Source organism: Rhinolophus hipposideros (assembly GCF_964194185.1).
Source record: "Rhinolophus hipposideros genome assembly, chromosome: 19".
Lineage (NCBI taxonomy): Eukaryota > Metazoa > Chordata > Mammalia > Chiroptera > Rhinolophidae > Rhinolophus > Rhinolophus hipposideros.
The window spans coordinates 44728763-44754702 of NC_138065.1; the positions used below are offsets into that span (position 1 = coordinate 44728763).

Consider the following 25940-nt stretch of genomic DNA (forward strand, 5'->3'; position numbering starts at 1 on the left):
GCTCAGTTTTCAATGTTTTATCAGAGGGGTTAATAGTTATTAAGTAATAATTCTATAGATAAGTATAGGAAAGAATGAAGAATTTAAAATTGCAATCTAAATACAGATTCCCAAAATATTAATGTAAATACATAATGTTTCTGAACTATAAATGAAAGTTACAATGCATATGTTTATAGCAAGTCAGTTTAACCTCCCTCGTCTCAGTTTCTTCACTTATAAAATAAGTAATCACTTACTTAATAAAATTGTTAAGAATTAGATAATTCTTATATAAAGTACACCGTGTTGGGCATATAGTATTAAGTGCTAAATAAATGTTAATTATTGACATTTTTACTATTATTCTGCTGTTAAGGTTTAATAAAATATTACAAATTATTGAAACATCAACAGCTGGAAACACCACTGGCAAAGCTGATGGATCTGGGGGAATCTGATTCTGTTTATGATTAAAATGCAGATCTATATAGCTACTATACATTTTTTAAAGAGATAGGCTCTTAAAGAAAAACTAGGAACATGGGAAAGAAATTAATGCAATCCCATCCCCAGATCTTTTATACCACAAGTCTTAGAGTGATTTAAAATAAACTTCAGAAAATACGTATACCATTAAAGAATGTTAGAGGAATTTAAAATACATAAAAAAGAATGCGGGTAAAAAAAAAAAGATATAAATGAGGTAATGGAAAATGAGGATGTCGTTTTGGCCAAGGAAAAAAAACCTAGGCTAGCTGCCATTTGGTTAGAACTCTTTCTCAGGATTCAAAAGAAAATGACTGAACATGCTTTATTGCTATTTCAGAATATAACATATAATCTAATGAGGAGAATAAGGGAAAATAATCCGTGGTGTATATTATCTACAAATCAAACTAAAGAAAGCAAAATGGAAGAAAACTCTTAAAATATTAAAAGCCAATGACATTTTCTAAACATTAGGGATTTTTGACATCAGTGTCAGACCTTTTTATACATTTAACCATGTACAATTTTACCAAAGGGGAAGGGGAAAAAAATTTCATTAAAACCCATGGAGCTAAAGAAACCTTTGGATTCTTGTTGAAATTATCTGAATAGAAATGTGAATAAAAGGCTATTATTTTTTAAAATATTTGTATATGGGTTAGAAGTTTCTAAAACTAATGTAAAACTAAAGAACTGTATTCTACTAAGAGATCAAGATAGGTAAAAACTACTGGGAAAAAAACGGATCTGATAAAATCTCAAGTTTAGGCATGCTTCCCACATTTCATTAGCTGTGATGAGAACACTACTACAACAAGGTCTTCCATGGCATAGGAGGTGGAAGAAATTATTCACAAGGTAGTAAAATCAACCTGAGCCTTTGGTAGTGAAGAGATATGAAGTTCCATAAAGCAGCGACACAGTCCATTTCACTGCCTCCTATCCACCTAGCACCAAGCACACTGCTATGCAAATACTGGTTAGCCGGCTGACGCACCCGGAGTGGTAGAATTGATGTACACAAAAACACCACACAAATAAATGTGTTTAAAACAAAACTCCTGGAACAATGGGAAGAGCCAGAACGGGATCAGTTAATTAATTAATTCAACCAACAAAGATTACTAAGTGCTTACTTTTGTTCTAGATACTAAGAATAAAGCCTTGAACCAAGACAAGAAAGGGCTTACATACAGCTGAGGGGGAGACAGATGAATGCAAACAACATAATGAAAATAATATGGTGCTTTTCAGATAATGGGGGATTCAGGGAATGGGGGATTCATTATATTACAGAAATTATAAGGACAGCTTTTCTTTTGTCAAAAAAAGGTCTATTATGAAAATCTAACATATTACATTGAAAATTAAGTGTGTGTGGGAGCTCTCCCTACAAGAGTGAGGAGTCCTATCTAGATACATCAAAACAATGTATTCATGCCCTAGAGAAGACAAGCGAGTGCAAGAACTTCTCTGCTTCTAGTTAATAGAAAGCAACATAAAGAACTGCAACAATTCACTTATTTCTATAGTTTTAAAAATATGCGCTCTCCCAGAAAACATCCTAAACTGGTTGAGCTACTGCATAGTCCCAAAATTACATGAGTACTTAGAAATGAGGCTAGAAAATGCACATGAAAGAATATATTTCATGCAACTAAATTATTTTGCACAATGTCCTATTTTTCTTCTCTCCAGCAAAGCAAAATTTCCTATGCCAAAATTCTTCAATAAGCCCCTTAAGATTGTTCTCCAATGACAAGAACAAATGAGTGCTGTTAATGATTTTCAGATTTAAAGCAATAATTCTCATATAAAACTATTTTTTCCTTGATATTTGCCAAACTATTCCTCTCCAGAAAAACTGTATCCTTATTCTAAGAATTGTTCACTATATTGTCTATGTAGGCTGATTAATTTTTACCTTGAATGAGAATCAACAGAAGAGAGAATTTTTCAAGGGATGATGTGTTGAAAGCCAAGAAAACATTTTCTAGTTCTTAAAATTTAATCCACATTGAGTTATAGATAAATCTGGCAGGATCAAAATAAGTTTTGTCAGCCTATAAACACCCATCTTCTTTTTTAAGCTTCACAAAGAACGGGTGCTTTTGATTATAATTTGTAGGGGGTAAAAATAACATTATTTTGGATCAGATCGCTCATGTGAAGAAACAGATGATTAGCCTTTACCATGTCTCTAGGCACTACAGATTCTTCTGGTTGATATATTCTTTCCATAAGAGCCTTTGCAAACATAACGCATTAACGGGTAGCATTCATTATGCAAATTCTCTATGCTTGAAGAGAGATGGTTAAATAGAAGGTGCCAATTTACTAATGAGTATTATTTTTCAAATGTCTTCAGGGCAAATTCTGTCCTATCAAATGTACAGCAGCATCATGTAAATGCTGACATTTTTGGCAACTGCACTAGGCCTAGTTTCTTAGGAGTGGTAAAGAATTCTGAAATTAAGATAAGTTAAATTTAAAAACCACGATACTATTCATTTTAATTAGAACAAAATCTGAACAAAGTAAATATTAACAGGATATAAACTACTGTTATATCTTCATTCTTCAAAAGACTTTAATATTGAAAATCAGGAATAAAAAAACAAACCAGCTATCTATGATGTAAATAAATCAAGTAGTAAAAAAATTGTGTAAGTTGAAAATGCTTCACATTTTCTTAAGAAAAGCATGAATCTTTTGATAGATGAAATACATTTAACCTGAAGGTTTGCTACAAAACAGAACAAAACCGTCACTACAAGCTGAGTCACAATAACTTATATCTGACGAATGTTTCATTTTCCTTTCCCAAGTCTACCAAATGTTTATGCCAAATGTTCTACAATCATATCACAATCTCAGCTGCTTCATAAACTAGTGTGGGAATGAATAATTATACGAAGACTACCAATATGCAAAATTATGTAGATATTAAAGTGTATCTTCTCTAATTCAACTTAAGTTCTTTGTTATTTTCCCCCCTTTGGTTTCTAATTCTTGCATAACCCTCAGAAACATGCATCTCATTTCAACAGAGAATACAAGAAGTTGATGAGAAGAAGAAATCCAGTGAAAACCCCAGGTGACTAGTGTAGACAATACCACACTGTCATCACTGGTACACTGAGCTGGGATGGAGGAGACAAGATGGGGATCAGGTTCTGAGGAAGAGGAAGATGATGAATTTGCTTGTGGACAGGATGAACTAGTTACCTACAGAGATCTCATGCAATTAGTATGTGAGTAAGTGAAATATTACTAGTTCCCAGGAATTACACAGACAGCTGGATACACAGGCCTAGTCCAGATTTGGGAGTCATTAGGTGATATATGGAAAAAGTCTGAATGAGACCAGCCAAATTAAAGACTCCAAAAAAAAGTGGACTGAGACCTTGAGAAGAACAGATTTCAGAGAAAGGCAGAGAAAGAAAAGCCAATAAAACAAAAGTTAGAAATGTAGAAGAGAGACCGGTGGAAAAATTCAAGAAGCAGAAATAAGCAGTATCAAACTCACAATTTAAGATGAGGCTTGGGCAGCACTGGAGAGAATGTGGAGAAAAGGGAGCCCTCCTGCACTGTTGGTGGGATTGCAAACTGGTGCAGCCACTATGGAAAACACTTTGTAGGTTCCTCAAAAGATTAAAAATAGAACTACCTTATGACCCAGCAATTCCACTTGTGGGTATTTACCCGAAGAAATCCAAACACTAATTCGAAAAGATATATGCAGCCTTATGTTCACTGCAGCACTATTTCCAATAGCCAAGATACAGAAGCAACTCAAGTGCCTGTCAATAGATGACTGGATAAAGAAGAGGTGGTACGTATACACAATGAAATCTTACTCAGCCAGGAAAAAGAATGAGATCTTATCATCTGTGACAACATAGACAGACCTAGAGGGTATTATACTAAGTGAAATAAGTCGGACCGAAAAAGGCAAATACCATATTATCTCACGTATATGTAGAATCTAAAGAACAAAATAAACAAACAAAACAGAAACAGACTCATAGATACAAAGAATTGATGGTTGCTGGATGGGATGGGGGGTTGGGGAGCTGGGTGAAAAAGGTGACGGGATTAAGAAGTACAAATTGGGAGTCACAAAATAGTCACGGAGATGTAAAGTACAGCATAAATAATATGGTCAATCAATAATGGTGCAGCAAGTATGTACGGTGCCAGGGGTGGGTCACTGCATATACTATACATGTTTAAATACTATGCTGTACACCTGAAACTCATATAAAATAACACTGAATGTCAACTGTTAACTAAAAAAAAAAATTAAAATTAAAAAAAAATAAGATGAGGCTTGAGAAATATTGATAAATGTTTTAATTAGGAAGTAAGTGGTGACCTTATTGGGAAAATTTTTACAAGTGAAGAGGGAGATAACAGTCAGCTGAGTAAAAGAAAACAGCAAAACAAAGGAGAAAGGAGGAACTGGGTCCTTTTTTATTAGCTTAGGTATAAAATGAACTAGACTACATGGTGATAACGAGAAGAAAGATTCTGGGTCATGAGATATACAAAAGAAAACTGGAAAAAGAAGGAATCAATGGAGACCACACTAAAGATACACGGTTTTAGTACTTTCTTCAAATTCATTTCTGTACCTCAATATCTGTGTTGTTTGCTTTAACCCACAGAAATAATTATGGTGTTTGTTTCAGGTACCAGGACTGGGAGAAAACAGGTATGTTCTTTAATAGAAAATGTTTGCAGGTTCCACGAAAGTCCACCCACGCTCGTGCTTTCCTCTGCTTCTCTCTGTGTGCATGTAAGAGGGCACATATGTGCACAACACACACACAACTTCAAACCCTGAAGTCTCCACTAGACATCACAGCACAAGGATTTATATTATTTTGCCATTTTCTTATTTTCAACAGAAAATAATCTTCACTTCCTTTTTTAAAAGATATAAATTATGGAATTTGAGAAAAACATTTCAATGAGAAAAAAGACAATCATAGGATCAGTAAATTTTAGAATGAGAGCTCAGCAGGGTAACTGAGCAGGGGGAAAAATGCTAGATCAAGACTTCAGACTGAGAATGTGTCAGGAATGAGAAAATCTTAGGACCCTGGGCCAGGTGTCCCACTTTCTGGACCTCGGATTTCTCAATTGTAAACTAAGTGAATTAGAGAAGATCACTGTGGCCCCTCCAGCCTTAAGAAGAACATGATTCTGATCCTGTGTGCGCCATTTCTAGGTAAAGAGAACAAGGATCAAAGAAGACAATTCCATGATTTGAAAAGTTAGTATGGTGGAGCCATTTGGAATTGAGGGTTGCCAATTTTCAATCTAATGTTTTTTATGCTATAAAAAGTTTATGTTCTTATGAAGCATGAAGATATCAAAGATATTCTTTAAATCTTCTATTCCTCCTTTCCCCCAAACTACATTTTCAAAAATGGGCACAGCCAAGGGTACCATAAAGTGGGGTACATGCAGAATGTCTGTCCTCACTCAGCTTAGAGCCCCTTGAGGCAGTCATGCCTACTATGGCCCTGAACTGTTTACCAAAGCAACAGGACACAACATTCTGACACGTGGCGGCCATTATCTACACTGCCTTCAACATGGGGTGTGCATGCCCTGTGCCCACTGGAACCCTAGGTTTCCACAATGTTCTCATGAGCTCCACTCATCCCTGACAAACTAAGGCCGATGCTCTAGAGCAGCCGAGTGACAATGTGCTAACTGCCCAGTCCCTACTTTGTCTTCTAAGTCACTGGTACTGTAAAGACTTCTAAGATGACACCTTGCATCTCCTAAACAAATGGCAGGGTTTTCAATTACTTTCTAAAGTAGCTGTCGTAAAATCCATTACGGGTAGATATATAAAAGACAGAGTAGAGATGGGAGAAAAAGGAATACTAGAAAAAAATAACTATCATTTGATTATTTTCTACACAGGATCAAACCAATTTATTTTAATTTATGCTGCGTATCTATCATATAGAGTATTTTCTATATTTAAATTTACATACACATTTTAAAAGGGACAGTTTGAGACTTGTTTTCTTTCAAACACCTAACGAAACATTATATTTTGTTGAAAATAATCTTACAATGCTAGCTTAAACAATTCTTGGAATTGATAAACACTGTAAAGTATACAGTAAAGAGATAAATCCTTAGTCAAATGATACATGAAATACAAATTTGTTTCAGCACTAAGCTAAATTTCCAGTTAAATAACTCATTTCATCCAAGAAGACAACACCACCAATATTCATTGAGACTACTTATCATAATTCACCCTAAAATATCTGCCAACTATGAATTCATGATGTTAAAAATAAATTCAATAAATCTCTTGATCAATTTCTTTAGTTAATGTTAAATAATTTTACAGCATTAAACTTCATTGCAAACTCCAGTTTCAGTCTTTAAAAACCTTACTAAAATAGCTCCAGTGTATACTTTTATCATATGGTCCATCTCTAAAAAAAAAAAATGATAGTCTATGAAAAAACCTTAAGGGCAAAGGCTAATTTAATAAAAAAATACATTCCAGGTAATAAGGTAACATAGTCCTTTAGTCAATATTTTCAGCTTCACAATCGCAGTAACTTCTTTGAAGGACACATACACTTATAAAATATCCAGAATTCTGCATAGGTTACTGATGAAGGCGGAGAAACAATGAGCATAATGAACAGTGACATCACTCACCTAAGTAAGGAATGCAAGGGGTCATCTTTAAGCTACTGATATAGTCTCGGAGCCTTTTGTAGTTATCTTCTTTACTCATTACGTATTCTAATTTTTCAAAGGTTGTTTTGTCTTTTCGACTTAATAACTAAAAAACAAATAGAAAAGTCTAAGTTATTTCCAAATCCGATTTTATTACAGCGAAGACTTGAAGTTGTATTTACTGTAAATATGAATTTAGTTTTGAAGTTATACCTTCTTTAATTATATTTTGGTAATATATAAATTACCAAATCAGACATGTCTATTACGATAATAAACCCAAATCTATTAATTATAACATATAATATTGTTTATGTGTACATAAAATCATTAAGTTACTTAGTAAATTATAATCCATTATTTCTCATTTACTATTTTAAACAGTTAAGCAATTCTTGTTGACAAATTTTTCTTGACAAATCTAACCATGGCTACAATATTTGTAAACTGTGATTTACATTTTTGGATTTTTGACATTTTAATTTTGATTCCTTTGACCAGTGCTGTATCACACACATCTGAAGAATCAACTGATGTTTTAAAGTAGCTTGAGGGTAGATTTGTTGTGAGTGCTCTTTGAAAAACATGAAGATAATCAAAGGGAATAAAAAGAAAGCAAGGTCAGTCACCCAAATATTAACTAAACGTTTCAGAAAATATTCTGTTAAGTATTCCAAAGAATGTGAAAAATTTTTTTTCTTTAAACATATGAAGTTATTACTTCATTATGATGTACTAATTATTTATGTCATAAAAGATTAGTGTTATTTTATAGCACGCAAAACATTCCCACCTATAAAATTCTCATCTATTCTTCTATGAGGTTAACAGAAAAGTCTGAGGGTTACTTTAGAGATGAGGAGACTGAGATTCAAAGGTGATCACAGGGTTAGTATGTTCTGTTAGAAACAGAACATACTAACAGTCTCATTCTCCCACTTAAAAAGATGTAGGTAAAGCGTATTCACACACCTAATCCACTCCTCTTTTTAGTGTTACAAGTAGTAGAATTGGGATTGATGTTGGAATCTATTTTTCATAGGCTCCAACAACACAGAATATCTTCAGATAATCACTACCCAAAAACTGTCTGACTAGTATCCCTCCCTCTTTAAAACGCAAGATTTCAAAGAGTCTTTTGCTTTAATGTTTTAGATAGACATTCCATGATCTCAAACAGTGGTTTCACAATCTTTTCCCTGGCCCAGTTTCAACACACTCGATTAGCATTTTCAAGATCAGGTGCAACTCCCTGATGCTACCTGTGCATCCAACCATCCTTTTCTCTCTCCCACAATACAGTGTCTGGATATGTAAAACATAGTGATATGACACAGAAGGGATAACAGTAACCAAGTCTTGTTTTCCTAAGTCAATCATCCTGATACAATATCAGGAGAAACAAATTACTTGGAACTCATGACCCATCTTGCCACAGCTGAAACGCAAAACTGTGGTAAAGAGCTACATGGTCTAAAACATATAAAAATAACGTATTTTGGAATTTTCATAATAAACTAATAACCAGATCAAAAAATTCAATCTGGGGTAGGGTAGCAGAGGCTTGTTTCCAGAAGACTATTTAGAGGAAGAATATGGATAAAAGAATTAAGTAGATGTTAAATTAAAATAGGAATTTCCTAGTGATAGCTCAGAAACTCATCCACAGCTCATGTGCCAAAGCCATAACTAAGAAATTTTCATTTTCTTTTCCTCCTTTTCAAATCTTTTTCTGATGTTCCTAATGACCCTATAATGCCACTTCACTATATTCCTCCCTCCAAAAAAGGAGAAAAACAATAATTCACAAGGTTCTAACTCCACGTTTCGGGCGCCATGCTTTCCTCTGGTCAAGAGCACAACACATGGGGGCAAAGCTCTTCACGATTTCATTGGTGTGTGAATGTGGGAACTCCAAACATTCCTGGCCAGATCACCCCACTACCTTGCCGTGACAATCTGCTTTTGGAAAATTTGGATGAATCCCTGTCCAGGTGAGTCAATGTAAGAAATACAAGATTCCCAGATCACTCATCACTTTGACTGGCATCCCCATATGATATGTATAAATATGTGCATTTGCACAAATAAATTATTCATTCATCTTGGACCCTGGATGTAGACTAATTATAACTCTTTGTTCATGACACTCAATTATCATTAGTGCCTGATGTGACCTTCTTGCTAAATTGATATTTTTATTTTAATTTTTTAAAATTAATTTTTGTTGGGGAATATTGGGAAACAGTGTATTTTTTCCAGGGCCCATCAGCTCCAAGTCATCCTTCAATCTAGTTGTGGAGGGCGCAGCTCAGCTCCAAGTCCAGTCACTACTTTCAATCTTAGTTGCAGGGGGTGCAGCCCATCATCCCATGTGGGAACTGAACCGGCAACCTTGTTGTTAAGAGCTCGTGCTCTAACCAACTGAGCCATCCAGCTGCCCCTAAACTGATTTATTTTTAAATTTTATAACGAATACACACACATCTACCTTACCTAAGAACTATAGTACACACCAACAACACACATTTACCTATGTGCTCCTTCCACATGAATATTGTTTCAAATCCAATTACTATACTACCTTTTCACTGTGCATCACCTGTCTCATTTTACGTGGGTTAGATTCCTTATCTATCCTAAAACAACGTTTACATTCATGCACTTTATCTCTTGTGCTATACTTGACCCCTCTGTGGTACAAGCAATCCTAAAAAAATTCCAACTCTGGTTAAATGCAATTCTCAGCACTACTCCAGGTTAAGACCCAGCACCTGAACCTGGATGGAGGACACGTAACTTTGTTGCTCGGTTTCACTTTAAATTCATGACCAAAAATCTCAAGTGGATCCTTCATGAGGCCTACCAAACCTACTACGCTTCTCCAGTTAATTCACTCTCACACTTTCCTAGACGACTTTCACGCTTTCTTTCCTCTTTGTTCAAACCTCCTACCCTCGCCCCAACACTCAACTAATGAGCTTGTTTCTTATGTCTTAAGAGACAAAGCACCAGAACTTCTAATGAATACCACCACCAAGTCTACCAACTTAGCTGCGCCTGGAACCAAATGCACCCTCTTTTCTCCTGTTAAAATGCTCAACTGTTCCTGCTCCACTGGGTCGAATTCCTTCTTGCCTAACTGAGGATATCACAGGAGTAACCCCTTGTTCTCTTACATTTTTTCCATCTAATTAGATCACTGCCACCAGCATACACACACTGTCATGGAGCTCATCTCCAAAAACAAAACAAAATGCCACAAATCTTTGGTCTCACATTCCTCTCTAGCTACAGTCAGATTTCTCTGCAGCACCTCACCCTAACCCTTTATAGTGAAATTCCGCAAAAATATTCTCCGTATTTGCTGTCCCATTTTATCTCCACCATTTTCTCAATTCCAACCAGGATTTCACCCCACCACTGCACTGAAATCACCCTTGCCAAGGTCACCAAACCTCTCCAACCTCCAGATCCAACGGTCGTTTTAAAGTTCTCACCTTATTCAACTTAGCATTGGACACAGGGGATCACTCTTTCTTGAAGTACTTTCTTTCCCCAACTGTGGAAAACTTCTCCCACCCATGCTATTTCCTTTGTTGATTCCTCATTTTTTCCAGTATCTAAATCTTGGACGGTTCTCGGGTTTTTCATCTGTACCATGCCTTAGGTGATCCCATTCATCCTCATGTTTTAAGGTGATGATCACAAAATATACCTCTGTAGCCCCATTTGCTTTCTTAAATTTGTATACCTAACGCTAATCTTATAGGTCCACATGAATATCTATCAGCCAACTCAAACTTGAGATGTATAAAACAGAACTCCCCCCACATTCCTTTCTCTGTATCTCCCTGAATATCACTAACTAGCATCTCCATTATCTGACTGGATGCCACCTCTTTGGACTCATCTCCTACTATCAACCACTCCCGAGCTTGTTCAACTGTCAACACTGACCAGCCTGCAAGCTTTGAACGTTATTAGGGCCTTTGTACTGGCTTTTACCTCTGCTTGGAATTCTCTCAGATATCCACACGAATGGTTCTCTCAATTCCTCTAGCTTTCTACCCAACTGTCACTTATCAGAGATGCTCTTACCACATACTGTATGAAATAGTTCCCTTCTATCCCATTTACCCTGCTTTATTTTTCTTCAGGGCATTCATCACTATTTATGATATAGCATTTATTTATTTACAGTTTATCTTTTCCCAGTAGAATGTTAGCTCTATAAGAACGAGACTTTGTCTGTATCATGCACTGTTGTTTGTCAAGCAATTAGTGCCTGGCACAGTCTGGAATATTTTAAAATTTAATATAAACACCAAAAATTTTATTCAGATTAATGGAGCCGTTACTAAATAAAAAAAGTATTTTCCATGTAAATACATGAGGGAGAAAATAAAAATATTTTCAAGGAAAATAAAAATTAACTTGAGGGAAGTGTATCTCATTTTTAAACCACAATATAAATCAGAGTATACTTCTTTTCCCTAAAACTTCAAAGATGGAATTCGTAACTATGTATTTATAATCATTTCCATTTCCTCATGAAATTCAAATTTTAAGAGAAGAGAATAAGGCCATCATTATGAAAAATAAATTTTAAGGCAGGGAAATCCTTTACCCAGGTGTTTCTAAAATACAAATAAGATATAAAGAGGACTTAAGTTCTTCCAATATAGCAAGTTTTTCCAATATAGAAATCTACCCTGGTTTTCATGAGAAACATCTGTCTCTTCAAATACTCGGAAAAGTGAAAACACTAGGATAATTAAAAACAGTTATATTTTAGTAATAAAAAAAGAAGCTTTTTACAGTTCGCCATGTCTTTATCACAGGACCCTAAAAAACACACTAATCCTTTGCACAAAATGTGATAAAGAAAATCCTTCTTCAACATTAAAGAACAGTATTAAATATGAAGAAATTTAAATATAAAATTTTACTTATGAAAAATACCCTTGCCAGTATCACGTCACTCAAATATGAAAATACACAAATTTGCAGAAGTCAAGAATTCACACCCTGACCTTATTAAATAGAACCAAATACAATTCAAATAATATCAGACTGTGCAGCAACACTGCGTAACTCCATGTTAAACTATTAGCCTTTCCATTATTCCTAAGGAAAAACTCCAAGAGTTCACTGACTAAAAAAGAACGGAAATCTAAATCAGTATATATACACATTTTATTTTTGTTTTACAAATTTACAGTTTAAATTTAGATCATCCTCAAACTTTCCCAAAGCATAATCTTTACATGATTAAATGTAATTTTTCTGCATTTACATTTTCTCATCAGTAAACATGAAATGCTATATGAGTATTGTTAAAGATGCTTAAGGAGATTCTATAAAAATGATTTCCTAAAAAGCAGAAACTAATTACCAAGCTGTAACTTACCCCAAAATTACCTGACAAGCCTAATGAAACACTTGAGAGAAAAAAATGTAGGTTTCAAAGAACAGAGTACAAAGTGTCTTAAAAAAATCTTATCAATTATCATACTTTTAACTTTACTAAGAACTACAAAAGAAACGAATGCATCTTTACTTCCAACCGGAAGGCTAACCTTTCATTAACTAAGAAAGATTACTTACCGCCCATGTTTTAGTCAACCTGAAAATTGGGGCACTCTGTAAGCCAGAAACCACTGCCATAAGTGCATGAAGGTTATTCAGCTCGTACAGTTTCTGAAGATTTAAGGAAAGGGGGGATAAGAGGTAAAACTACATAGCACGAATACAAAAAAAAACTTTATATTAACAAGAACTGAAATCTAGGCAACTGGTAGTGTTCCAATACTTCACTGTTGAGATTTGTCATTAGCGTACCCACTATGTTTACAGCAAGTTGATTTTGGCACACAATAGAAATTCCACGTTATAACTTGGCACTGACCCTAAGCTCTGGGAACCAATCTACCTCTAGTTGGGTAATATATTAAGAAAACCAAAGTTATGGCTCAGTATCAAGTTTACCTGGTATGATCATGCACCCTGGTTTCCAGCAAGCAGTCCCCTTCCTTATACTGAAATATTACTAAGCCTCTGTCTTATGATCCAAGTTTTAAGAAAGGGTCTATGCCCAGGACCCTGATCTGCTTTCCTATTCAATAGACCCGTTATTCCAGGGCTAGGGTTCAAACCTACTTTCTACACTCCTCAATTTCCTACTTCCTCCTCCCTGAATCCCAGACCCTTTGTTCCTCCCTTGTTCATGCTGGGACATCCATCACTGGATTCCCAGTATCAGACCTTGCTTTTGTTTTCTTGCAGGAAACTTGTACCTAATAATAGGTTTTATCAGTTTGTCAAGAGATGTATTTGACATTTGTTGCTAATTTCCCAGATTTCTTCATACTATATATAAGATGCTTACATCCCAATGGCCCTATCTAGAAATCACTCCTTTAGAACTGTCCTCACCCACTATCAAGACACTTCAAGGCAAGAATGCCTGTTTTGAACATTAGAACTAAGAAAAGGGGAGGGGTTCTGTTTCTTTGAAGAACTCAGACTAGTATACCACCTTAACTCAGGTCTCAATGAATTCCCATAAAGTTTCAAGAAATGAACTCAAGTTAAAAAAAAAAAGAAAGAAAGAAAAGGAAAAATGAAAAAAACATAAGGAAACAGAAAATCCCAAATGGAGAACAACATCAGGTATTGGCCTCAAATAAAATGAAGTTAAATATGAAAACATCCAGAACGCAACATAAAAGCGAAAGAGTTTCTGTTTTAATGTGAAATAAGAGACATGAAAGGTATAGCAAAAAAGGCCAACGTTTATCTAATTTAAGTTGTAGAAGGAGATAATAAAAATGGGGTATAAACAATATTTGAGAGATAATGCCAGATTATTTCCCCAAATTACTGAAAGACACTAATTCTTTGGATCAGGAACTCAAGGAATCTTAAACAGAGAAAAAGAATAAAAAGCAACAAAAAACGCTCCCAAAACTGTAAGAGTGAGATAGCATTTTTCAAGAACAAGATAAAATAAAGAAAGCTTTAAAAAAGGATTTTAAAATATGCTGACAGAAGAATTATTCATGGAAAATTATGAACTGGAATCCGTAATCATACATGTTATATATAAAATTTATTCCAGATAGATTAAATACTCAAGTACCAAAATCAAAGCTATAAAACTTTTAACTGATAATGCTAAGAGAACATCTTTGATATTCTCAGAGATTGCAGTAAGCTTTCTTAAATGAGATATTCTTAAATAAGACAATAAAAATTAAAGATTAGTAAGTTTGACTACTCAGCTAAGAACATCTATATCAAAAGATAACATGGAGAGTGACAATAAAACAAGCCACAAATAGGAAAATGCATGTAAAGCATATTAACAGAGAACTAAAACTAGAGTTACATTAAAAAAAACTTCTACAAAAATCATTAAAAGACTAATACCATTAACAGAAAATTGTTCAAAGATCTTGACCAGACATTTTAGCAAAGAAAACTTAAATGGCCAAAATAGAAAAAATATTTGTTCTCATCTGATTCAATGAAAGCTATTGGTTTAACTGTCATTTCTTTGAAGGTATTTTTGTCTTTTCTCTCTTTACTTTTAGGGCTTCAACCCTCACATGAGCACCAAGAGAGTCACACAAGAATGCTTTATAGAAGCAATGTTTGTAACAGCAAAAACCTGGAAACTATCCAAGCTGGAATATACTGAATAATCTGTGGTATATACAAACAACAGAAAACAACAGAGATACACCCCAAACCAGTATAAAAGTATTATGGGATAAATCAACTTAAACAAAACTCAAAACATAAAAAACAGTATATTATTCAGGGATACATATATATATAATATGTATATTATATATATGTTAAAAATATAAAAGAAAAGCAAACAAAATTTAGGGTAGTAATTCCTTTTGTAAATGGGAAGATAAAGGATTACATATGAAGAGGCACATGGGAATTGAAAGCGGGCAGTGGGTACACGGGTATCCACTGTCATTCTTTTGATACCTTAAATATATTTTATAAATAATCTTTTGTGTCTGTGTGATAATTGGTTTCATGTGTTAGCTTGGCTAGGCTACAGTACCCAGTTATTTAATCAAACAGTAATCTAAGTGTTGCTCTGAAAATATTTTGTAGAGGTGGTTAACATCTACAATCAGCTTATTTTAATTAAAAAATTATACTTGATAATAAAGTGGGCTGCATCTAATCAGTTGCAATGTCTTAAGAGTAAAATCGAAGGTTTCCCAGAGAAGAAATTCTGCCTCAAGACTATAGCCTCAAATCCTGCCTAAGTTTCTAGGCCGTCCATCTGCCCTACAGATTTCAGATGTCCCAGCGCTCCTCCCCATCACATGAGCCAATTCCTTGAATCAATTTATACGTTATATATATATACATTTTTTTCGGTGTCCCCAGAGAACCCTAAGTGATAGAATCTACTAAAAGAAGAGTAAAGACCCGCCAGTTTCATAACAAACTGAATATAGAAGGCAGAGAGTCAGAATAGACGGATTTAATCAAAAAAGATAAGAAAAAGAAAAACTATGAATTTAAAGCTTGGGATAAAAGCAAGCATTGTCAAAAATAATTCAAAGTCTAAAAGTCTGAACTGGAATTAAATGACTATTTGATGATGAGGATAATGGCAGGTTTGATAGGCAAAATTTGGTGGTTTTGAGTAGGGACATACAAGTACATAAAAAATTAAAATACCAGAAAACAATAATGCAAATTCATAGTCTACTGAGGAAAGTTATGAATTTCTATTAGCTACAACCCAATATTTATTTAACATACCACAAAGAATGTTTGTAAAAATTTTATGATCCTTCTGCAGAACATCAAGTTTTGAGAAGGCCAGCTCTGCCACCTAGCGCCAGAGGAGGTTAAAATGCAAGCGTGCCACATGGTTGGCAGAGTGATCTATGTCAGAAGCAAAGAACTGACATGTATTCTCCGACTTAATCCTACAAGGCTTTCTCCATCACCTGCAGAACAGTCCAATATTTAACTATTATATTTCATCACCATAATCTGACTTGTGTCTACTTATCCAGTCAAATAAATCATATAATTCAGCTACTCTGAGTGAGGGAGGTAAGATATAAAACAAAGGGGAGGAAGATAGAAAAATAAAGGAAAAGGCAGAGAAAACAGGCATCCAATTTAAAAACCTGACTTATATTAATCAATAGGCCTTTGTTTCCCAGCATGAATAAAAAGTAAATAAAGTATCACAAGTAAATATTCACAAACATTGCTGAATAGTTGAACTCAAAAAAGGAAAACACAAGTTTTTCTTACCTTAGCAGTTTTGATATAGTGGCTCAAAACTTCTGCTCTAATTTTTAATGTTTGAGCATGAAGAATCTCTCTAACAACCCAAAAGCTTACCTGCAAACAAAAATTAAATAGAGTTGAACAGCAAGATTCTTTACTCCCTAGGATCAAAATAACGACCAGAATTACTTGAAGAACTACCAACAGCTGTTTAAAAACAATACGTTCTCTTTCCTTGGACTTGCCACCAGGACACACCCATACACTGCATATAGATATACAGACAGGCAGATATAGATATGCACATACGTATGTGTGTACACACACGTAAAAACATCACTACGGCTTTTAATTTGTAAAAACTAATATAAATTCTGAAGGAAAAGAGCTAAGAGGATGCAATAAAACCAGAGTGATGCCAACATGAGCACTATACCAGTGTTTTTCCCCGTATTTTGAGACACTTGGGCAGAACTGGACAAGCTCTAAGATCAGACATTGTAAAATATGCTACGTATAGCATGTTTTTCCACGGCTGTGTGATCTCACATTGCTATTTATTTACACTGAGCAGAATCATAAGTGTGAAGAATTCCAAGTATGGTTTTCTTACTATGAATAAAATGAAATAAAATACCATAAAGAAAAATACATAAAAGTTGTTGTAAGATTAAATTAAGATTTTATTTTTAAAATTATGCAGTGTTTTGTAGTTTAATGAAATCATTTTCGTGGTTTCTTTAAAAAGCATTGGAAATCATTCATCAGAAGGCGGACTAGATCTATAACATTACAAAATGTTCTGTGGTGGTGAAACGGTTTGCTTATCATATGATATAATACAATACGTACATAACAATTTATACAAATCTAAAAACAGGATATGGTTAGAAATCTTAGTGCAAAAGATGATGCCACTACCTCATATTTCTTCACCTATTTTTAGTAAAAAATACTTCAGATTTTACTTGCAACTTTCATCAATAAACTGTCAAAATGTATACTGAGGGTGCCAAAAAAATGTATACACATTGTGGCACCCTCTGTATATTTTACAAGTGTGTATGTAAATGTAAAATGTATATATTTTACAAAGCCACCAAACTGCAGGATCATTGAGTTAATTCAATTTAATGTCAGACAAGTTTTAAAATTAATACTAGGTGATTTTAAAACATGACCACAAATTCTTTGTCATCCCTCTCATTGAAAGCTGAGGTGTTATGTTGCCTCAGACTCATGAGTGCTTTGATGAAAAGAGGATTAAAGAAATTAATGCTGACTTCCAGGACAAGGTCACTCTGGAACATTCTCTCTGGATCCCTAAACTATCATCTAAGAAGTCATACTACATTGAGACCAGCCTGCTGGAAAGGCGAAGTGTAGGTGCTCCTTAGTCAACAGACCCAGCTAGAGCCAACCCCACCTGAGAAGACTGACCCAGAATGACCAACACCAAGATACAGTTCAATAAAAATACTGGACTTAAAAGAAAAACATCTTCTGGCCATTGGGACAAAAAGAGAAAGTGATCTTTCGGGAAGAGAAAACTTAATTATCGTCAGACTTTTTAACAACAACACATTCTGTCAGAAAAATGGAGTAATGTATCAAGTGTAATCAAAAAGAAAGTTTTATACAGAAGACATGCAAACTTGTCAATATGTAAGAACTGAGAAATTATTGTTCCAGGGAGTCTTTCCTGAGTAATCTACTAAAGAATGAGCTTCAGACAACCAAAAATGACTTGAGGAACTTCAACATAAAGATGGCAGTATTAAATATACACTTATTCATAGAACAAAGACTAAATAAGGGTTAAAAGAGAGTGCATTCATTAGACAATGCCTTTGTGCTCAGACAATATATAGTACTATTATAAAAAACAGCAAGAACATCTGCAAAACATGTATTTATTTACAGTAATGCTATTGACACTAGTATTATTCAGACTGTTACGCAGGATAAAACGAGTGAATTATAGGATACTGAACTACTTTTGCATCTTTTCAAAGTCTAAACTTAAAGGCAGTGATTATCACACTGAATTAAAAAAAGGACTCAACTATATACTGTCTGCAAAAGACTCATTTTACAAATAAACATGCAGATAGGTTCCCTCTAAAAGGCTCCTTCTCACTTCTTTCTAATTTGCTACTTCAGATCGCTGTGACCCTTCTGGATTAAACAGAGTAATGGAGTAACTAAGTAATGGCGCTCACTATAGGATCAATTGTGATCCAGAATAAGGATAAAAGCTTCTGATACATTGTGACATATTTGACTCTGACAATGTCTTGGCTTACTTAAGAATAACATGAGTGCTTAATGTAAAATCAAATTTGTAAGTATTATAGCATAATGTATTTGTAGGGCAAAGAAAAAACTTTTATTGTGATGATAAATTCTAACCATGTCAGAAAAATTTTAACAATTGCTATATATATAGCTCAGACGTGGAATTTAGTACATGTTTGCCCTATTCCCCTATTAATGGTTAAATCTAATTTTTAAAAACTTTAACTCACTTTCATTGTGGGGGATATAGTGAACCAAACAACCTAGGAAAAGATTTGGTGTAAATCCCTAGACATGGGGGTTAAAGATAAACTGTTTATTAAAACAATGCACAGCTAACTTGAAAGGAAAATAGGATTTCCCTACAGGCCAAAAACAAAGAAGGAAATAAAGGCAAAGTGGTTTAAAAGAAAAAAAAGGGAGGATTTCATCTCAGTGACACAGTTTAGGATGTAATATTCCTTCAAAGACATAATATAAGGCCTCACACCTCTACTTTCCCCGCTCTATTTGTATCTAAGGGATTCCCAAAGGCTCCAATCTTGATGAAAACGTGGACTAAAACAATTCACATATCAGAAGAGGGAGACAATACAGAAGAAGGAGAAAAATATGTCTTTCATAAGAATTTGTAACCTGCCCTTAGTTGGATTCTGAGTTTAAATTTTCACTACAGAGAAATAGGGATGTTCCCTAACCTACACATTTAACATAAAGAAATAAAAATAGTCCCAGGTCTGTGATAGCCCTTCGTACAGGCAAAAGCAAATAAGAAGCCCCTCAGAAGGGATATTACTCTCAATCTAGGGAGCAGCAAGATTCCCATAGATAAAGCTTAAATGGACATGTGAGCTCTGAATCCCAAATTACAAAATGCGTAAGGAAACAAACTATTGTGAATAAGATCAAAAGAAATAACAGAGATTCAGTACCCCAAGGACTTTAGATAATAATGCAGAAATTATAAAACGTTGAAAATGATTTAAGAAATTTTAAAAATAAGGAAAATATGACATTAGTGTAAAGGCACACAGATTTGAAACAGATATGGTACTTCTGAAGAGAATTAGTGAACTAAAATATTGATTTGAGAAAATCACACAGAATGAGCACAAAGCAATAGATATAAAATATAAAAGGTTGAGACAAGTAGAAAAGAATGCCAAATTCCAATAAATTTCCAATAGGAATCACAGAAGGAAAAAAACAGATATCAGACAGACAGACAATATTTGAGGAGATATTGGCTGAAAATGTTCCAGAATTGATGTAAAAAGTCAAACTATTTCTTAATGAAAAATTATATACTGAGGAAGTGAATTTCAGAAATTATCAAAATTTTATAAGCAACTCACATGGTTAAATCTTCTTGTGAAGGCAACTGCATTTGGTGCAGAACTGTATTTTTCTTTTTTATTCCATCCACAACTTGAAAGCTCCTGGAAAATTAAATATAAATTCAAGAAATAGTCCAGTTTTCTTGTTCTATTAAGGGTTTCAAAACATGTTGTGTCCCTTCCTAGAACTGTCTTATTCAACAGGAACATAGCTAATATTAATAACCATTCAGTTCAGTCACAAAAGCAAATTTTATTAACAGAACTTAAGAGGGCCAAATTACTTGTCTATGAGAATACTGGTAACTAGATTGCTAGGCCACAGGCAGACTCGTGGATTCCTCTCTGAAGAGATTTGAGTCACAAGAGGAAAGATCCATCGATAATGAAAACTGAGCATCCCACGACACGGAGTGAAGCCAACTAGTTGTCAATCACTCAGAGCTTCCAATCAGCTTTCCAGTGCCTCACTCTTTGAGTAAGGACCCCAGATATTTGAAGAAACCTCTTAATAAAGGGGTTCTTAATCTTCCACAGGGTCTGTCAATAGAATTTGAAGTGCTCAAGAAAATGGATATAAAAAAATTAAACTTGTATTTTACACTAACCTGTAACTTAAATGACATTCCATTTAATTATAAATATAGACTATAGACTACAGAAGAATTAGCAATACATGTAACTTTGTCACTAATAAAAACCCTGTATTTTCCTATCACATTACATTTGGTAGATATCTCAAAAATATTTACACTCGTCAGTACTTTAAAATTATCTCACCACCTCTAGATTTTAATATGTTAATAAAAGCACATATACTGCTATATAACAGTTTAAAATATTTTGATAAGTGTATTTTTAAAAATTGAATTCCTTTGATTTTAAAAAATGGTTCAGTTCCATAGGCTACAGTCTGCCAAAAGGGTCCAAGTTTCAAAATAAGAACCTTGCTGTAATACACCAACCACCAGAAAGAGACTGAATCTATAGGAAAAAAGAAAAAGAACTCAGGAAACTGAATTATATATGGCAGGGAACAAAAGAAAACAGAAAAACAGTAATTATTACCCTCAGATAGATGAGAATACATATTGCTCTCATTAGGCAAAAACAGGATATATAAAAAAGAAATATTCAGAGAAAAAATGAAAAATATCTTTTGGAAATGAAAAAATATAAGATACATTTTAAAATATACAGAATTGTGAGATAAAGGCGATAAAATCTTTTAAACAGTAAACTAAAAGTAGGAGCAAAAATATTATGTTAATTAGAAGACTCCGTAAGCATCAACCTCTGAATAATAAAAAGAATTGTAAGAGAGAACAGAGAAAAGGGAGAAAAGTAATTCATGAAAAAAAAATTCAAGAAAATGCACAGAACTTAAAGGACAAGAAAAGACCTGTCTAGTGCTTATTACAATATATTTAAAAAAAAGAAAAAAGATTCAAACCAAGGCCTAGCATCAAAAAATTGGAGCACTCTGGAGACAAACATCATAAAATCTGTCCAATTCAAAAAGAAAACAAAAATAGATCTCATGCAGAAAAATGGCTATCACACAGTATCATGTATCTCAATAGCAACAATGGAAATTAAAAGACAACTGAAACAATGCCTTCAAAATCCTAGAATTCTAAATCTAACAAAAATATCAGTTAAGGAGGACAGTATACTACAAATGTTTTCAAACATGAAAGTCTCAAGAGAACGTGCTTTCTACGCATCTATTCCCAGAGCTACAGTGTTTCCCTGAAAATAAGACCTAGCTGGACCATCAGCTCTAATGCATCTTTCGGAGCAAAAATTAATATAAGACTTATTTACTATAAAACCAGGTCTCATATAAGACCGATTATAATATAATATAATACAATATAATGTAATACCATCTCTTTATAATATATAATATGATATGATATAATATAATACCGGGTCTTATATTAATTTTTGCTCCAAAAGACACATTAAAGCTGATAGTCTGGCTAGGTCTTATTTTCGGGGAAACACGGTAGTAGGATGGGTTCCATCAAAACAAATTAGCAAATCAAGAAAAAGAAAGACATGGAATCCAGGAAACTGAGGAACCAACATAGAAATAAAGTGTTTGGAATTCCCAGATTAACAGTAAAGGGAGATCCTGGGACAAAGAACGCTATACGCAGACAGACCTTAAGAACAACAGTCTAGATCCTAAGTGCCAAGAGGCCAAAGATTCTAAGAGATGTCTCTGAAAGATGGAACAGAGTATCTGAAGTGTTTGAACACATGGAGAAGACAGACTCACTACATTCACTTCTGGCACAAAAATTAATGGCAAGTAAAGAGAAAGCTAAAGTAGGTTATTAGCTTAAGGAAAACAAAATTTAAGTAAGTAATCATGGCTCAATTGTAAAGAATAGTTGAGCCATGATTATTTATTCTTTAAGTTGAGCCATGATTAGTTATTCATGTCAAAACTGTGACATAACTACATGGAAAAAAGAGGAAGTGAATTGTGTGAATGTGATAGGGAAATAAAAGAGTGAAATCATCTTCTGTAGTAGTCAATAAATCCTATCCAAAATTGAAAAATCATAAACAACAGGCATTTAGAAACTAACAAAAAGTACTGGACGGAGTCAGGGGAAGACTGAGGAAATGGTTATGATGACACTACAATACTCCAAGAAAAAGGTAATGTTCCCTCAACTAGAGTGGTGTCAGTAGATATTGAAAACATGGTAGATTCAAGATATTTTGGAGGCAGGCAGGACTTAGTAAAAAATTGGATTTACACAGTGTAAGCTAAGAACGAGGTATCCAGAAGTACTAAGATTCCGGTTTCTGGCTTTAGCAACTGACATGAGGAAAGAGAAAACAATTATCACTTCAACATAGTAGGTAAGTAGTAAATGCTCAGAAGATATGAATTATTCACTTTTTTAAACATAAAATTAGATTACAACTTCCAAATTCAAAATTACTGAAGAAAAAATAAAACGATAGAAGCAACTCTACAGTAAAAAAAAAACAAACCACAAAAAACAAAAAACTGCCTTGTACTCAGCCTAGATATATGCTCATTTCACATTATCTACCTATATAGCCAGAAAATATTTAGTGGCAGATATTATATTAACATAAAACATTAAAAATATCAGACTGCTAGAAAACATTTTCATTCTTTCTGAAAAATCACAGTATGCTTATACAATTTAATGCTTTTGTGATTCCTCAAAAAAGAAATGTTAAGAGGTTTTAAAAAAATCCATTCAATTCTTGGAACATTTCAACATCATTAACTTAATGGAAAAATGCTTTGCTCCTTTAAGAAAATTCTGTTGGAAGTGGGGTGGGGGGAAATGAATGAATCTGTAGTCACATCACTTGGGAGCAAATGGATTGAAATTCCACTGGAGCCCTCCATTCAAGAGAAATTTTTAATTAGAAAATGTGAAGAAAAAAGCCCCTTAAGATGGTAATAGTTTCTGCTTCAGAAAATATTTCCCCTTTGAGACAATGTTACATCACTGGCCCATCTAATAAACAACCAGAACTAGAAAGATGGGGAACAGACTGGTGTTTGCCAGTAGGAAAGATGGTGGGAGTAGGGCCAGGAATGGGATGGAGGCGACTATAAAGGTATGGGGAACACGTGGGAGAGATCGTTCTGATGATGGAAGGATTCTGTATTGACTGAGGTGGTAGTTAGACAAATCCACATACATGATAAAATGTACAAATGCCCATTTCCTGGTTTTGATACTGAACTCTATTTCTGTAAGATGTAATGCCAGGGAAAACTGGGTGAACGGTAAATGGGACCTCTCTACATCATTTTTTCAACTGCCTATGAATTACCTCAAAATAAAAAGTAAAATAAAAGGAACCAAAAAAAATAAAATAAAAAAAAATGAAAAAAATAAATTAAATAAATAAATAAATAAATAAATAATACATAAAATAAAAATAACCAAAAAACCCCATTTTATGGATTATGAATCTGAAATTGCAGTGGTCTCCAGGAACTCATCCACCACTTTCTTCTTACATCCTGATATGCATTCATGGTTAGCTGGCCGTCAAGGAATTCTGCCCCATCCCACGTTTAACTCTCAAAAGCCATTAAATCTCTCTGTGAGAAAATAACTGCTTTTCCCTTTGTCTCTGTCTCTTTTCGTTTCAGACTCTAGGATCTTCCATCAAGTGACACTAGAATACAATCTAAGAAATAAATTCTTCTACCAACGTCATCTTGCATTTGACACTTATTGGCCAGGTCAAAAGTTATTCAATACTAAAACATCTCCCATGAACACCAAAAAGTTGAAGTAAACTTTGTAACTCCAAGAATTGTTTTTTAGTGTCTAACTTAAGAACAGGACTGATTTAAGTTGCGTACACTATGTAAATAAGGCTCCATTTTAGCAATGACTCAGTGAAATACAGTGGGCTTGATGCCTCTTAAAATTTGTTCAAATAGATTTAAGTTGTAGTTTTTAAATCAGACAGTGAAGGGAAATCCTCTAATAATAACTCAGGCAATTTTTTAATGAACATCAAAAGTGCATTTGAAACTATATTCATGGGCTCATTTTGAGCCATGAAACTCTGAAGCCGTTTTCCACTGAGTTTGATTTTAGAAGCATGTGGAAAGGCAAACACCACAGCTGAGGACCATCTACCCTATGAAAGAATTACTGAATTTCACAGGAGCCACAGTTTCTCTTATGTCTTGTAGGTTTGTTCTGTAAAGTCAAATTCTCTATCTAACTTTCATCGTGTAGATCACAACACTCTTAAAGGGACTGCTCTAAGGGTGACGTAAGGGTACCTGCAGACAGAAGGAAAGGCCAGTATAGACCAGCACGTAAACAGAGGCTGAGGGAAGAAACAAAAAGACTGTGGGGCTGGGGTCAGGGCAGAAGGATCGTCACAAGGAGAAGACGACTATTGCTGAGATATTCTTATGCTCAAAAGTGGGAAGCTTTAAGGATTACAGTATATCCACTAGCATTCAGCCTGTATGGCTATTTAGACACTTGATCTTAGCCAAAAGGCCGAGAAGCGATCTGTATGGCTATTTAGAAAGAAGTCTCAGCCACAGATGAAGTCCTCACCATGATTCCTGCATTTTTAATCAACAGAATAAGCTCTGAAACTATGTAACTCTAATGTAAACCTGTTTAAATAAAAAATATCGCTTCTTTTCTAAGGCTGTCACTCCCATTCTCTCCCCGTCCTCCCAGTATGTTAAAGCTGCCTCCCTAATGAGACCAGAGATAAGAGCAGGAGCTATCATCTGCTACCACGGAGGCCGTGCTACACCTATTCTCCTAATCGACTTTCCTCTTCACCTTCTCTAGTTCTGATCTGTGCCTGACCTTACTGTATACTAAGGAAGTTCACGGTGACGAACAGCAAAACCGTGAACTGATGAAACAGCAGCCTCTTGCTCTGACAGAACAGTTCATTCCTGTCCGCAAGAACAATGTCAAGTCTACACACCTTCTCTGCTTTCTTCAAACTTCTCACTATATTCGTGGTTGTTTACATTTTAACTCTAATGCAAATGATAATTTTCATTGGACAAGACATTCTTGAGGTTGGAGCTTGGATGTCACCAGGATCACAGTCTCTGCAAACACAAGCAAGTTTGCAGAGAGAAAGCTATACACACGGTCAGAAGTATCTCAGTTGCAAGTTTTTCAGAAAAGGTTTAGTAAGATTCAGAATTACCTATTATGTACTTCCCCGCTTTTAACCAGCATTCTTCCTCAATCTCTAATGTACCCCAGTTATCCAACTATTCATCTTCCTTTGTATCTAATGTCCGTT

General features: G+C 34.5%; 1 protein-coding gene across 2 annotated transcripts in view; it reads right to left on the reverse strand.

Moving 5' to 3' along the window:
- Nucleotides 1–25940, reverse strand: part of RALGPS2 (Ral GEF with PH domain and SH3 binding motif 2) — a 131051-nt gene that overhangs the window by 60739 nt on the left and 44372 nt on the right. For both annotated transcript variants that reach the window (XM_081026133.1, XM_081026132.1), the window contains exons 5-8: nt 20139–20222; nt 16510–16599; nt 12808–12900; nt 7177–7303 (exon numbers count right to left, since the gene is read on the reverse strand). In XM_081026133.1, coding sequence (XP_080882259.1) covers nt 7177–7303; nt 12808–12900; nt 16510–16599; nt 20139–20222 — 394 coding nt within the window. The remainder of the gene's footprint in view (nt 1–7176; nt 7304–12807; nt 12901–16509; nt 16600–20138; nt 20223–25940) is intronic.